The following is a 16,315-nucleotide window of genomic DNA, read 5'->3' as shown; positions in this document are numbered from 1 at the left end:
CGGGTGATGGATGAGGACCTGAAGATCCTGCCAGTTAAGTGACTCAACCAAGATCCCACAGCCGGCAAGTGATGAGGTCGGGACTCAAAGCCCGCACCTGCCTCCAGAGCAGGGGCTCTGAAAGGAATCACGGCATCGCAACATTCAACCAATGACAACCCGCCCAGCCTCACCAGACAGCACTGCTTTTAGAACCGTAACCATGACAGAAACTCCCAGGGAGCCTCTGTTGATTTTTTTCAGAATTTTGTCATTGACAGAGAAATGTTAAACACTCATTCTAGAAAATCTTCACTAAGTATAACATCCCCTCATTGAACAAAACAAGCTTTTTATCAAAGCCACATTCATTATGATATGGCTCAAAATAAAAGGAAAATGACAAAGGTGGCTTTTCTGAGTGCATGAGCCATTTTAGAGCTGAACTACCAGATATTTTATACATAATACTCACTCCTCTTTTAGCGTGATTTGGTTTCTTTTTTATGATAGAGGAAACCTCTGTCAAAAAATAAAAAGTAGAAAGTCAGACCAATGGAAATATATAATTTCAGTGTATATTTTCAGTGTATTTTTTAAAATTCTAAGATACTGTATTTTATTATTTAAGAGACTATAACATTTTCCACATTAGTTTGTCATCCAGAAGTATACGAGTGTGCTTTACATGAACAGAGCTTTATCAAAATAGAGTCCTCAGTATTTCCACATAGTATCCAAACTCAGAGATTACATATGTTTTTGGGACACCCCACTGAAGAGAAATAAAGAGACTGAGTTTGCCCCATTCACTATTTTCTTCAGGAGCATTTCATATTACATTAGAACAAACCCTCCTATTAATCTCTACTCTTCAAAAAATTTCAAAATTGTTTTAAAGCAGAAAGTTAGCCAGGCATTACGTATACAACTAAAGCAGTCAAGCGCTTTCCACTTTGATTTATGTTATCATATTAACCAATAAGAAATATAAAACACTCTATTATTTTGGTAGCATTACATTCTAAATTGCACAGAAATATATGATGCTTTTAGATAAAGTTTCTTAAAAATTGTTTTCTGGGTAAATTTGAATCATAGATTACATATTCTATGTTTAGAATTATGTAAAACAGACCCAGTAAGAATAAAAATTATTTTCTTACAAAGTGAGAATGTGCTTTAACAGGAAAAAGATAGCATAAAACCACAACCAACAAAGATTAAAACTTTTAGTCCTAATGAGGGAATAAACTCACTACATTTCAAGTATGAAAAAGCCATCCATGGAAATTCTCCTTTTCATCACTTTCTTTTAGATTTGTACTGCGGTAGTCACATAATCTGCTCCCAATCTCCTACAAGTCTATTATAAATACATGACGAAAATATCTGGAACATTTCTAATAGTTTAGTTATTTTTCACCAAAGCAGTTGCTTTCCAATTAATACAGTGTAATATGCACTAATTTCAGATTGTATTTCCCCGATAATGAAAAATTAGAAATGAAGTTCACCTACAATAAAATCAGAAAGACAAGAAAATGCTAAGAGTTCTTGAGTAGCTAGGAATGACTTGGCTGCTCTGACCTCTGCTTATGCTGGGACATAAACCAGCAAATCAAAAGCATCAAGAGCAACCTTCGCCGGGTACAGAGGCTGCTGCACTTCACAGTCACCAAGCCGGCCGAAACAGAAGAGCATTTTTGCTTAAATAAATCTCATTACATTTGGAGTTCTAGGCAGAATGTAAAGACAGGATTCATTATTTTCTTAGTTAATCTCACTCTCTAAATCCCAATATAGGGTAACACATACCACCTAGAGCAGCCTTTGTTGGTGCATTAAGACCTTCCACACTTGGTCCTTGTTCTGGTCCACCTGAAAGTTGAAAATATTGATATTAACACAGAATATAGACTCATCAAATGTGCTTTTGAATATATAATACACTCAACTTGCTCAGTACTACGAATCTTATCCAATTCTGTCAATGACTGTCTTTTCTTTTTAGCTCCATATTCTATTTTATCATTTTAAGAATTTTAAAAGTCCATTAAAACAGAAGTATATTTTGTATCCAGTTGCTTTGTAGAATAAAAATGTTATTGGTCTCCCTAATTAATATCATTTGGAATTCTACCTTATGCTCCAGTGTTTTATTTTACTTTATTTATTTATTTGGTTGCGATGGGTCTTAGTTGCGGCATGTGGGCTCCTTAGGTGTGGCATGAGAACTCTTAGTTGAGGCACGCATGTGGCATCTAGTTCCCCGACCAGGGATGGAACCCGGGCCCTCTGCATTGGGAGCACGGAGTCTTAGCCACTGCGTCACCAGGGAAGTCCCATGGACTGGTGTTTTAAAGTAAACTCTTCTGAGGGACTTCCTTGGTGGTCCAGTAGTTAAGAATCCGCCTCCAGTTTGCAGGGCAGAAATAGAGACACAGATGTAGAGAACAAACGTATGGACACCAAGGGGGGAAAGTGGGGGGCCAAGGGGTGGTGGTGGTGGTGGTGGGATGAACTGGGAGATTGGGATTGACATGTATACACTAATATGTATAAAATGGATGACTAACAAGAACCTGCTGTATAAAAAAATAAATAAAATCCAAAAATTCAAAAAAAAAAAAAGAAAAAGAATCCATCTGCCAATGCAGGGGACACGGGTTCGAGCCTGGTCTGGGAAGATCCCACATGCCATGGAGCAACTAAGCCCATGCACCTGCGCTCTAGAGCCCGCGAGCCACAACTACTGAGCCCATGCTCCGCAACAAGAGAAGCCACCGCAATGAGAAGCCCACGCACCGCAACGAAGAGTAGCCCCCGCTCGCTGCAACTAGAGAAAGCCCGCGCGCAGCAACAAAGACTCAATGCAGCCAAAAATAAATAAATTAATTAATTAATTTTAAAAAATGCTTTATAAAGTAAACTGTTCTGAGATACCAAGTACATATGCGGACTATACACCCAATATATGTTAACATTTGGAAATTCTAATACCAATTATATCAGTGATAGAAACCTAAATTTTCAGTTGCCAAGAAATCTGCTCTGTTTGCTAGTTGATCTAAAAAAATGATTCTGGTTAGGAACTCTATTAAAATTTTTATTTTAAAAATGTTATTTTAATTTAATTTTATTTATTACATTAAAAATGGATAAACAAAATGTAATATATCCATGCAGTGGACTATTATTTGGCCATAAAAAGAAATGAAACACTGATACATGCTACAACATGGATGAACCTTGAAAACATTATGCTAAGCACAAGAAGCCAGTCACAAAAGACCACACAGAGTATGATTCCATATATATGAAATGTCCAGACTAGGCAGATCCTTAGAGACAGAAAGCAGGCTAGTGGTTGCCAGGGGCTGGGACAAGGAGAGAATGGAGAGTGACTATTAGTGGGTAGGGGTTTCTCTCTGGGCTGCTGAAAATGTTCTGAAATTAGATAGTACTGATGGTAGCACAACCTTGTGAATATACTAGAAACCACTGAATTGCATACTTTAAAGGGTGACTCTTATGGCGTGCAAATTATATCTTAATAAAGCTATTCTAAAAAAAATAGCAGGCCCAACAGTGGTTTACAGTAAACTCAAGTATTTTATTTTTATTCATTTTTTAAAAGGTAAACTCTAGTGAAGGCATTTAAATAGGCAAAAGCAGAATGAGTGAGAATAATGCCAATCTGTAGAAAGAGAACTGATTCTACATTTATTGATTACTTACTCTGGGCCAGGAACTGCTCTGGGCACCGTAGGAACAGCAGTGAATAACAACACAGAAGCAGAGCATTGCAGGCCCCATATTCTATTTGTTAAAATTCTTTTGTTCTCTCATTTTCACTGCGTGACCCTTACATTTAGTTGAGACTGCACCCGATGCTAACACATGAAATTCTGGGTTAAGCCTTGAGACGACAAGTCTCCCTAACTAACCACAGCTTAAGAAAAGTTCTAGATGGAGAAGAGAGAGGAAAGTGTTGTTGCAGGTGCAAAAGGAGGCAGGATTCCAAACAGTAAAACCTTTTAGGGGAAATTCGTCAGCTAGGGACGCAGCTTCTGAGAGATTTCCAAGAAAACATCTTGGTCTGCATTCAGTTCCCTTAGCTTTCTGTTAGTAAACAAACGGAGACATCTGAACTTCAGAGGTTACTAAACCTCCCGTGGCAGGTAACCTTCAATCTCAGAAGGTGTTTTATGCTAATAAATTGTAAGAGTTAGAATATTCACATTAGGGGGCTTCCCTGATGGTGCAGTGGTTAGGAATCCGTCTGCCAATGCAGGGGACACAGGTTCGATCCCTGGTCCGGGAAGATCCCACGTGCCGCGGAGCAACTAAGCCCGTGCGCCACAACTAGTGAGCCTGCAAGCCACAACTACTGAAGCCCGGGAGCCACAACTACTGAGCCTTTGCTCTAGAGCCCGTGTGCCACAACTACTGAGCCTACGTGACACAACTACTGAAGCCCGCGTGCCTAGAGCCAGTGCTCCACAACAAGAGAAGCCACCGCAATGAGAAGCCCGTGCACCGCAATGAAGAGCAGCCCCCACTCGCTGCAACTAGAGAGAGCCGCGCGCAGCAACGAAGACCCAACGCAGCCAAAAATAAATAAAATAAAATGAAATTTTAAAAAAACCCCAAACTGTAGCAAGTTGAAAGTAAAAATCCTCAGTAATTTCATTCTCCAGTGAACAATTTGGTGTTAACTGTGTGTGTGATTTGGGTTCTCTTTTTTATAAAAATGACATCATATTCTGTGCTCAGTAATCTTTTCTCCCCACTTTATAACTGACCATGGGTGTCTTTCCCTAGCAAATGCAAGATTCTCATTTTCTAGTAGTTCCACAGATGCCAGTGAAGCACAGGACAGCACTACAGGGCGGGTCTCAGCACTACCTTCATTGTTTGCTGGAGGAGCGTCCACGTTCCCTGGTGTTAAAGAAGATGGTTCTGGTTGTGCTGATGTCCACCCTGTGCCGCTCACCTGAAGCAAGGGGAGAAAAGTCGTTACCAGCTAAGCAAGAAAAGTCATAAAAAACAAATAACAGGGGAAAAACCTAGTAATTTAAACAGTCACCTTCCTACCTGGATTAGTGGGAAGGAAGGATAAGATATTAAAATATACCTGTTCTTAAGTCTCTGTTTCCATGCTCAAATTCCTTATTTCTCCTCCTTTTCTTTAAATAAAAATTTTATTATGCAATAATTTCAGACTTACACAAAAGTTGCAAAGATAAAAGCTTCTATAGACTCTTCACCCAGCTTCCTCTGATGTTAAAATACCCAGGGTACATTTGTCAAAGCGAAGAGTCATCACTGGTACAGTATTCGCTAAGCTCCAGACTTTATTTGGGTTTCACCAGTTTTCCCACCAGGGTCTCTTTTCTGTTCCAGGGCCCAGCCAGGACCCCACGCTGCATTCATCATGTCTCCGCAGTCTGCTCCGCTTTGTGACAGTTTCTCAGTCTTTCCTTGCTTTTCAGGACCTTGAAACTTTTGAAGGGTACTGATAGATATTTTGTAGAATGCCCCTCACTTTGAGTTTGTCTGATGTTTTCTTGTGATTAGACTAGGTCTGGGGGAAGAACAGCAGAGAGGAGGTGCCCCCTCAGTGCCTCATGTCAACACGACTGTGCACTAGTGATGACAATCTTTTTCACTTGGTTAGGTTGGCGCCTGGCAATCTTTTCCCTGTAAAGTTACCGGTTTCCCCTTTCCATCCTCTAGTCCTGGGAAGCGTCACTAAGTCCAGTCCACATGCAAGGGGAGGGGGGTTAAGCCCCACCTCCAGAAGGGTGGAGAGGTATATGCAAGATTTGGAATTTTCTGTAAGGAAGACTGTCCTTTCCCTCTATTTCTTTATGCAACCATCCACTTATATTAGTATGGATAGTTATTTATTCTTTGGATTATAGTCCAATACTATCATTATTTTGTTGTTCAAATCGTTCCAGCTCTGACCACCGGCACCTCTTCCAGGTTGGTTCCCGAGTCCTTCAGACATGTCCTCGTCCATTCCCTCTGCCCGGCCTCCTAGCACTTCCTTTCTTCTAGCACCATAGGGCGCTCCAGGCTTATCTGCCGCAGCAGCCCCAGTCCTAGAATCGGCCATCTCTCCAAAGGCAGCCCTGGGTCCTTCCATTGGAAAACAGCATTTAGAAACCAAGGTGTGGGTGCTGGGTGTGCCTGTTGTCCTGGGGTGTCACTGTCTCTAGGCCTCTCAGTGGACAGAGCTAGGTCATATATCTGTGTGTACTAACCCGTGTGTACACACGTATCTGCAATTAGTTCTCTATCATGTGTATGTGTGTGTGTGTGTGTGTGTGTGTGCGCGCATGTGCGTGTGCATATAGATACATAAAGACAGAGAGACACTAAAATGAACATGAATTCATACTAATGTCTCCAACTCTAATCCACACCAAACTGTTCATCTCTCTCCTCTTTTTAGCCCATCATTTCTATTGCTAACATTTCTCAGCTACTAATCATGGATATTCTGTATCTAGTTCTATATTAAACAGTAGCAGCAGATCATGACAGCACACGCTTCTCTTTTGTTTTCTGTTCCCATCTTTTTTGATAACTATTTCTGGTAACTACTGATTCTGTCAAAGATAACATGTACATAATGTGCAAATTATAATAGCAAAAAAAAATCAAGGTTTAGCAATGTATACAACTTTACATAATTTTTTCTTGAAAATCAGTTAAAGGACTGAGTAGCAGTTAAGCAAACGGTGGCCCCTCCCCATCGGGACTGGAAGATGCAGGGCAGCTAACAGAACATCTGGGGCTATAAGCCAGGGGTCGCGTACATTTCCTTAAAGGACCAGTGAGTAAATACTTTAGGCTTTGCAGGCCTCATGTTCCTGATCTAAGCGATTTGGGGAAAATGCACAGAGGGACCAGGGATTGTTGTTACTACTCTTATCGGAATACGAAGATGAGGTTAATGAAACGGCACTTGTTGAAGGCTTCCTCTGCACTGGGTACCAGCTACTTTTATCTGTGTTAACTCATTTCATTCTCACAATAGCCTTGAGGTATGTTCTACGTACACAGCTAAATAGGGACAATGAGATTCAAACCGCTCTTAAAATCTGGGTTAAAAAAACAACAACGGGCTTCCCTGGTGGTGCAGTGGTTGAGAGTCCGCCTGCCGATGCAGGGGACGCGGGTTCGTGCCCCGGTCCGGGAAGATCCCACATGCCACGGAGCGGCTGGGCCCGTGAGCCATGGCCGCTGAGCCTGTGCGTCTGGAGCCTCTGCTCCGCAACGGGAGAGGCCACAACAGTGAGAGGCCCGTGTACTGCAAAAAAACCAAAAAAAACAAAAAAACCCCACAAAAAACCGTCTTCATCTTTTGTCAGTTCCAAAGCTCTGAACTGCACTAGGGAGACCCCTAGTAAGACGTCCTCAAGCCTCCCTCGAAGCTGGGTATAGGGCACGGGACTGAATTCTAGCCAGCAGGCTATGAGCAGAAGTGACGTGTGCTACCTCTAGATTGTAAAAGGATGGGGCGCTTGCTCTCCCGAATGTCTGTCCTCCTCCCGCTGGCTGGGAAAGGTCATGAACTGGAGCAGCCACTCTGCACCCTGAGGGAGGAGCCGCACAGTGAGAAGAGCAAACTCCATACCCCGGTCAGCCCTGGACGGCCCGCCTCTGCACTGCTGGTGGGAAATGAACTCCTACCTTATTCCAGGCCTGACTGCATTTCAGGGCTGTTTGCTACAGCAGCTTAGCCTATATCCTAACTGAAACATTTAAAATATATGCCCTTTATAACTTTACTGCTGATAACTTTAGTTATGCCTTAGAAGCACACATGAAAATTACGCGAAGTGTAACACATACCTCAGGAGAAGCATGAGAGGCAAAAAAATCTTCCTCCTTTGGTGGAGGGGACAAAGGTGGAACCACACAGCTATCAAGCCACAGCTGGAACAAAAACACATGCAGCGCTCAGCATTTCACTTGCTTCAAAGTGTTTATTTAATGCTCTTCACTCCCTTTCTGGAGGCCTGTCTGCTAAAGATTTGTACTTTCCATTATTGTAAAGTCAGGGCCCCTGAGCACATTTTAGTAACACATCAATCCAGTAACTTCTGCCACCAGACCCTGTGGAAGGCAATCGCCAGCTCCCCAAGCCATTTCCGGAAAGGAAAGAGCCAGGGCTTCACGTCTAAGGGCAGGTTCCAAAGTACAGTCAACCCCCATCATTTGTGGAAAAGGAAAGAGCCAGGGCTTCACGTCTAAGGGCGGGTTCCAAAGTACAGTCAACCCCCATCATTTGTGGATTCCACATCTGCGAATTTGTCTACATGCTACAATTGACTTGTGACCCCAAATCTGCCATCTTGCACGGACACACGCAGAGCAGCAGAGAATCTGTCACCCCAGGTGCACGTTCCCAGCTGAGGTGGAACAAGGCGACGCTCTGCTTCCTTGTTTCGGCTCCTGCTGTAAACACGGGTCCCTTTTGCGGGCTGTTTACTGACACGCTTTCCACATTTTCGTGCTTTTTGTTGGTGGACCCATTGTTTACAACGGTCCCGAGCACGGTGCTGAAGCGCCACCTCGCGTTCCTAAGCACAGGGATGCAGTTAGCTGAGCGTCATTCAGCTCGAGCCGCGATGCCCCTGGCCGCCAGCTCAGTGTCAGTGAGTCAACAACATACACTAAAGAAGGTGTCTTTAAACAGAAACACAGGTAAAATAAGGTTAGTGTTGATCAGCTGACAAAGGTGATGCTGCAGGACTCTCGTGCAGTGTCAAAGCAAACTTATCAAGCAGGACCGTGAATAGTAAGAATCCACTACACGCGGTTTCCTTGTAAGAGAAGCCGGCTAGCGAGTTTTACTGTTTGGGGTAAAAACTACTTTTTCTACCGAAACAAATGTTCCTCTGAAGGAGACCCCCCCCCCCTACAACCCGCTGTGCTTACGTCAGTGCCGTGCTTCCGGGTTGCCTGGGAGGCCAGCACCTTGATTCTCTCCCTATAAAGCTGGGCAGCGCGACTGTTGTACTTGGCATTGGTGTCGTTGGTGTCACACCCGTGTTGATGGAAAAAGGAAGACTGCAAAGGAAAGTACGCGGGTTAACAGCATCGCTGCATTAAATCCAATGTGGTGATCAAAAACATTACTGCATGCTATGAAGGACTTTTTTGAAAATACTAGTGAAAACCAAAATAATTTAAACCATGAAAAATTTTTATAAAATTTTTCCTTGTAAAAGGGGTAATACCTTCCACAGATGTAACATTAACATTCTGGTAAAAGTGGACATGAGATGTGCCTCACAAGACAACATAACTGGCCCTTCCTTGCTCCACTAAGCCACCTCCTGCTCCACTAAGCCACCTCCATCATCCAGAGTGCTACTTGGGGGGACGCTTTCCACTCGGGACTACTTTTAATTTGAGGAACCCACTTTAGTGTAGATTCCACTAAACTGGAATTTTTTTTCTTTTTTTCTTTGTATCTATATGAGATGATTTTTTTTTTTTGGCTCTGCTGTGCAGCGTGTGGGATCTCAGTTCCCCGATCAGGGACTGAACCCGGGTCACAGCAGTGAAAGCCCGGGATCCTAACCACTAGGCCACCGGGGGCTCCCTACATTGGAATTTTTGATGAGTCAGGAGCCACGCTAACCTCCTTGTCGAGCACTATTTCTTCATCAGCGGAGACCACAGCATAGGCAAGGTGATGAAACAGATGTTTAGACAATTAGAGGACACTACTTTCAACCACCTCTGATCTATGTACAGACAATGAATTACAGTATTCATATCTTAATTGAAGCAGGTGTTCTAAAAGCCTGCATGAGGGATCCTCTTATTAACTCAATGGGATGAGTAACAGTACGGAGCACCCACATGTACTAGGTCTTGTCTGGTCCTTTGTGGGCACCATCCCGTCAAATCCTCGTGGCCAGACTCTCAGGGAAACTGAAGCAGAGAGTTTCAACAACTTGCTCAACGTCACACAGACAAGCGAGGGGCAGAGCTGGCACTCAAACCCAGGCAGGATGGTTCCAATCCCACTGCTTGAGCTGAAGGACCACTGACTGACCTGCCTCACCCCATCCGCCCCATCTCCACTGGCTGAGACGAGGAAGCCGCTCTCTGGAGTTGGTGGGGGACTCTGCAGCCTAGGAAGGTTTAGTTTTAGTTTTAGTTTTATAAAACTAACAAGGACAGATACTATCAAGCCCACAGTATTAAGCTGAGGAACAAGTTTGTGGACATAATGAAAATGGGTATGGGTTTCTAATAACATGCTTGAAATACTTAAGGCACGCATTCTCAACAGGGGCAAAAATGGTTTCCTGGAAAGTGGAAAAAAAAAATCTTAGTTATTACAATGGTTTGTAGCCTTCCAAAGATCACCCTTACCTGACAAAATCATATTCCTTAGTATTTAATTTCTCTCACTAGGGAAAACTAAATCCAACTTAGATTTAAAATAAGTTCATCTATTAATTCAATTTTCCTGCTTAAGGAACAATAATGAAAAAACGCTGAGATACGCTGGTCCAGGGGAGTCTGGGTATTTTGAAGACTACTATTTTAGATTTACTGTTTTAATTTTAAATATTTAATTGATGCTAGACATAATATGTAGACAAATTTGATTTCCAATACTTTGAATGTTTAATGGTACGTCTAAGGGAATTCTATTTACTCAACCTATATCATTTTGGCATAAAAACACGATGGTATTTTATATAAAGGATGATTTTGCTGGCTAGATTTATAAGGCTGACAGTTTAGCGTTCTAGAAATCAGATATACTGAATTTGTAAATGAAGTTTAAAATGTGTGAGGATCCTTAACTAGGTTTGTAAATGGGGTTAAGGAAATTTGCTCTTTTAAAATTATAAATTAATTGAACACTTAAAAAGTTATTTTTTACACAGAAATTACTAAGTTTATAAATTGATACATGATATTTATAAACTGTAATTGAAGATTTGGAAAACAGGTTCTTTAATCTGTAGACTTAATAAATTAAATAAAATTCAGGTAAAAGAAGCTAGAAGCATTCCATCTGAGTACAAAAGTCACCCTCAGATACTAAAGAACTGTATTATCACAAAGAAGTCTCCCAATTCCTCTATGCCATCACTTCCTGGTTTAATTTTCTTCAAATCACTTACCACCACCTTTTACTTTGTTTATTTACTGCTTTACTTGCTCTCTGTCTCTGCCTGTAGGGGCGGGGTCTCATCTGTCTTGTTCAGCACTGTATCCTAGCCCAGAGCTTCGTGTTTACTAGGTTTTGAATAGATTTCTGGATAAACAAGCGAGCTGGGTCGTCCAGCTCCTAAGCCCATGTCTTCCCGAGGTCCGACAGGGCCTCCCAAACTCTTACGTGGAAACGTTAAACTTCTTCACTAGTGCAACACATATTTATACAAGAAGAAAACGACAAGTCTGAAATGAACTTACTGCAGTAGCATTTCCTCCAACTTGCATGCATCGCAATTGAAACCAAGACCAGTTAGAATCCAACTCTGTAGATCTAAATGGAAAAAATATTCTTAAATGTTAATACTGTTCTTCCCCATAATCAAGCCACTAAACTTTTGAGGATAAGCTTTCCTCGATCTTCCGGATCCTGAAGAATTCTGTTTGTGTTAACGGTGACACAGGCTTCCAGGGTGCTAGGACTCCAGGGTGCACAACAGTTGGTACAAGCCACTCCTGGCCCCTCTCACCCTTCCTAGAAGCCAAGGCTCCAAAAAATAGATGTACTGTTTGGATTTTTTTCAGGTTGGCTATCGATTTGTCCAGTGTGACCCCTAACAGGAGCCTGGAGGGTGCTCACAGTCTTACCATCAAGTAGAAGGGAGTCTCAAGGTCACTCAACATCACCACCACCAGGGAGCGGAGGAAACTCAGGTTTTAGTGCTGCTTAAGTGAAAACTGCAAGTGCCTCCTATCCCCCACCGACACCTTATGCCCTAATTACCTATAACCTAAGATCAAATCAGAGCAAGAAAAAGGCAATAATTGTAGTCCCTAACAAAAGCAATTCACCAAGTGATCACCGTAAAGCAAGATATGACTGCGCGACAATATTAGAAATTTTTCTATTGAATCCACAGACATGAGCAAAAGGCAAGGCTAACCCATATTCAACACTAGCTTGTCCCACACTAACTGGAAAGGAATGTGGACATTTTAAAATGGGTATAGGTTGGGTTTCCCTGGTGGCGCAGTGGTTGAGAGTCCGCCTGCTAATGCAGGGGACACGGGTTCGTGCCCCGGTCCGGGAAGATCCCACATGCCGCGGAGCGGCTGGGCCCATGAGCTATGGCTGCGAAGCCTGCGCGTCCGGAGCCTGTGCTCCACAATGGGAGAGGCCACAACAGTGAGAGGCCCGCGTATCTCAAAATAAAATAAAATAAAATAAAATGGGTATAGGTTGAACACCCTTTACAAAATGGGCAAGGTAGGAAGAAAAGAAGCTTTAGATTCACCAAAAAATGTCTTTTATGCTGCCATTCCTATTTCTCTTATTTCTCTGCCTATTGGTATCATTTAACTTTCGTAAATACTAGGATGTTATTTTGAAGCCAATAGCTACCATAAGATTAATAAAAATACTAATACATATTATTATTACATATACATAGGACAAATCGCCTTCATGGTAATATATAAAAAGTAAAAATTAAACCATACTTTATAAGAAACAGATTTCTTATAAAGACAAAAAAATCTCTTTTTAGGGCTTCCCTGGTGGCGCAGTGGTTGAGAGTCCACCTGCCGATGCAGGGGACACGGGTTCGTGCCCCGGTCCAGGGGGATCCCACATGCCGCGGGGCGGCTGGACCTGTGGGCCATGGCCGCTGAGCCTGCGCGTCTGGAGCCTGTGCTCCGCAACAGGAGAGGCCACAGCAGCGAGAAGCCCGCGTACCGCAAAAAAAAAAAAAAAAAAAAAAAAAAAAAAAATCTCTTTTTAGAATGTGATTACCAAGCAAGGTGACTAAGTTATATAGCTTGCTCTGAAATCCTTTCCCTGAAAGATCTTGCTTAGTCACCACATTTTCAAGTTGAGTTAGGTGCCATCCCCACCCCCCTTGGTCACAGGGTGGCAGCTAACAGCACAGTCTCTGGAGGCAGCCTGAAAGTGCAAATCTCAACTCTGCCATTACGAGTTGTACGGCCTTGGAGAAATTACTTAACCTCTCTGCACCTTACTTTCCTCATCTGTAAAGTAGGGATAATTACAGTATTATCCATTTTGCTCTCACAGAAATTAAATAAGCTAATATCTGAAAGGTGCCTGGCTCATGGTAAACACCACATGGCTAAAATTCTCATCACCGCAATCATTACCATCATCGTGGTGACGCTGTCACACTGTTATAACCGGCAAGCTCCAGAGAACAGGAGTGTCCCACATTTTTCTCTCAACTCCTAGCACAGGAACATAATAGGTACCTGAATGTGGGCTGACCTTAAACTTTTTTTTTTTTTTTTTGCGGTACGCGGGCCTCTCACCGTTGTGGCCTCTCCTGTTGCGGAGCACAGGCTCCAGATGCGCAGGCCCAGCAGCCATGGCTCACGGGCCCAGCCGCTCCGCAGCATGTGGGATCCTCCCAGACCAGGGAATGAACCCGCGTCCCCAGCATCGGCAGGCGGACTCTCAACCACTGCGCCACCAGGGAAGCCCCTACCACCAGGGAAGCCCCAACATTTTTAAAAGTCCTAAAATTGAGGATATACGTACTCAAATTTGCTAATCTGCCTTACAACATTTTTTAAACTAATTTTTACTGGAATATAGTTTCTTTACAATGCTGTGTTAGTTCCTACTGTACAGTAAAGTGAATCAGCTATTCGTATACATATATCCCCTTTTTTAAAAAAATTATTTTATTTATTTATTTTTGACTGTGTTGGGTCTTCGTTGCTGCGTGGGGGCTTTCTCTAGTCGTGGCGAGCAGGGCTACTCTTCATTGCAGTGCATGGGCTTCTCATTGCCGTGGCTTCTCTTGTTGCGGAGCACGGGCTCTAGGCACGCAGGCTTCAGTAGTTGTGGTACGTGGGCTCAGTAGTTGTGGCACACGGGCTTACTTGCTCCGTGGAATGTGGGATCTTCCCGGACCAGAGACCGAACCTGTGTCCCCTGCATTGTCAGGCAGGTTCTAAACCACTGAGCCACCAGGGAAGTCCCTCCCTTCTTTTTTTGGATTTCCTTTCCATTTAGGTCACCACAGAGCATTGAGTAGAGTTCCCTGAGTTATACAGTAGGTTCTCATTAGTTATCTATTTTATACATAGTATCAATAGTTATATATGTCAATCCCAATCTCCCAATTCATCCCACCACCCCCTTTCCCCCCTTGGTGTCCATTCGTTTGTTCTCTCTGTCTGTGTCTCTATTTCTGCTTTGCAAATAAGATCATCTATACCATTTTCCTAGATTCCACATATATGTGTTAATATACGATATTTGTTTTTCTCTTTCTGACTTATTTCACTCTGTATGAGTCTCTAGGTACATTTATGTCTCTACAAATGACGCAATTTCGTTCCTTTTTATGGCTAAGTAATATTCCATTGTATATATGTGCCACATCTTCTTTATCCATTCCTCTGTTGATGGACATTTAGGTTGCTTCCATGTCCTGGCTATTGTAAATAGTGCGGCAATGAACATTAGGGTGCATGTGCCTTTTTTTTTTGGCTGTGTTGGGTCTTTGTTGCTGTGCTCGGGCTTTCTTTAGTTGAAGCGAGCGGGAGCTACCCTTTGTTGTGGTGCATGGGCTTCTCATTGCAGTGGCTTCTCTTGTTGCGGAGCACAGGCTCTAGGCACATGGGTTTCAGTAGTTGTGGCACACGGGCTCAGTAGTTGTGGCTCACAGGCTCAGTAGTTGTGGTGCACGGGCTCAGATGCTCTGCAGCATGTGGGATCTTCCTGGACCAAGGCTCGAACCTGTGTCCCCTGCATTGGCAGGCGGATTCTTAACCATATGCCACCAGGGAAGTCCCCATGTGTCTTTCTGAATTATGGTTTTCTCTGGGTATATGCCCAGCAGTGGGATTGTTGGGTCATATGTTAATTCTAATTTTAGTTGGTTTTTTTTTTTTTTTTTTTTTTGCCGTACGCGGGCCTCTCACTGTTGCCAGGGAGCACTGGTATTTATTTAAAATAAATAAATAAAATAAAATAAAATAAATAAATTTATTAAAAAATTACAAAACGAAAATAACAAGCTGGGGTCTGGCCACGTGCCAGGATTCATGTGAGTTCATTTGCTCACTCCTCCCAAAGCCCTAAGATGAGTATAAGCCTTCTCATCTCCACTTTTAAGGGAAGGAAACTGAGACACAGAGAGGTAAGGAACATGCTCACCTTACCAACAGCTAGGGATGGCAACGGGATTCAGACCCCCAGCAGCCAAGCTGCAGCATCCTCACACCTACCGCCCACCTAGCACTGCCTTGTGAATCTCTGGGGTGCCTACTGCACCCAGGCTCACGTCAGCCTTCCCTTCCCACGTGCACCCCCCCAAGGGCCTCAGGAGTATAAAGTTTAAGCTCCCAGACTGGCCCTCCCAAGGCCACACAGATCTTCCCCTTTGAATCTTATTTCTCCTCATTTTCCTATGCATATAAAAACTAGCTACTAAACAGTTCACTTTTTCCCACCTCTATATCTTCTCGTAAAGTCTGAGTGCGGCCCTCCTTTTTCCCTACCTTGTCTCCGTTATCAAAATCTCACCAGACCTTCGAAGTTCACTGCAAATGTGACCTCCTCCTTTACACTTTGCCTAATTTTCCAACCAGAAGTAGACACCATGCTCTGTTTCTATCAATGTTCTTTATAGTTTATCTTCTTATTTATGTTGTATTTGTACCCCCAGCCCACCAACAGTGACAAGGGTGAGACCCCCTGCACTTGTCACAGCCCATGACATACTTAATGGTGAACTTGAGAAAAAACAGAGCCAGAGAGAGGAGCACTGGGACACTCAGCATCACAGGCACTGGGTGAAGAGCTCCGAGGCCTGGAGGGTGGGAAGAGGCCAGACAATCAGGTCCACTCTGCAGTCAGTTCCCAGCGCAGTTTGCCATTTCCGCAGATGCCTAACCTGTCTTTTCCTTTTTGCTTGGCAAAAGCCGTAGTCTAAAAATTTTTTTCCCTTTGTAAACTCGTTGACTTGAAATTCTACTTAAAAACAAAACAAAACAAAACCTCCGGACTTCCCTGGTGGAGCAGTGGTTGAGAGTCCACCTGCCAATGCAGAGGACACGGGTTCAAGCCCTGGTCCGGGAAGATCCCACATGCCGCGGAGCAACT

At 43.2% G+C, this 16,315-nt stretch overlaps 1 protein-coding gene across 3 annotated transcripts in view; it reads right to left on the bottom strand.

The window, feature by feature from the left end:
- ARFGAP3 (ADP ribosylation factor GTPase activating protein 3) overlaps window positions 1-16,315 on the bottom strand; it is a 54,991-nt gene that overhangs the window by 28,872 nt on the left and 9,804 nt on the right. Inside the window, exons 3-8 of one of the 3 annotated variants that reach the window (XM_060164845.1) lie at window positions 11,449-11,521; window positions 8,941-9,072; window positions 7,852-7,935; window positions 4,891-4,978; window positions 1,798-1,860; window positions 455-501 (exon numbers count right to left, since the gene is read on the bottom strand). In XM_060164845.1, the coding sequence (XP_060020828.1) occupies window positions 455-501; window positions 1,798-1,860; window positions 4,891-4,978; window positions 7,852-7,935; window positions 8,941-9,072; window positions 11,449-11,521 (487 nt within the window). The remainder of the gene's footprint in view (window positions 1-454; window positions 502-1,797; window positions 1,861-4,890; window positions 4,979-7,851; window positions 7,936-8,940; window positions 9,073-11,448; window positions 11,522-16,315) is intronic. The other 2 variants (XM_060164846.1, XM_060164847.1) reach the window with 2 other exon arrangements.

This window comes from Lagenorhynchus albirostris, chromosome 11 (assembly GCF_949774975.1).
Source record: "Lagenorhynchus albirostris chromosome 11, mLagAlb1.1, whole genome shotgun sequence".
NCBI classification, from domain to species: domain Eukaryota; kingdom Metazoa; phylum Chordata; class Mammalia; order Artiodactyla; family Delphinidae; genus Lagenorhynchus; species Lagenorhynchus albirostris.
Note: the sequence above shows the minus strand (reverse complement) of the source record. Positions and strands in the feature narration are given on the sequence as shown.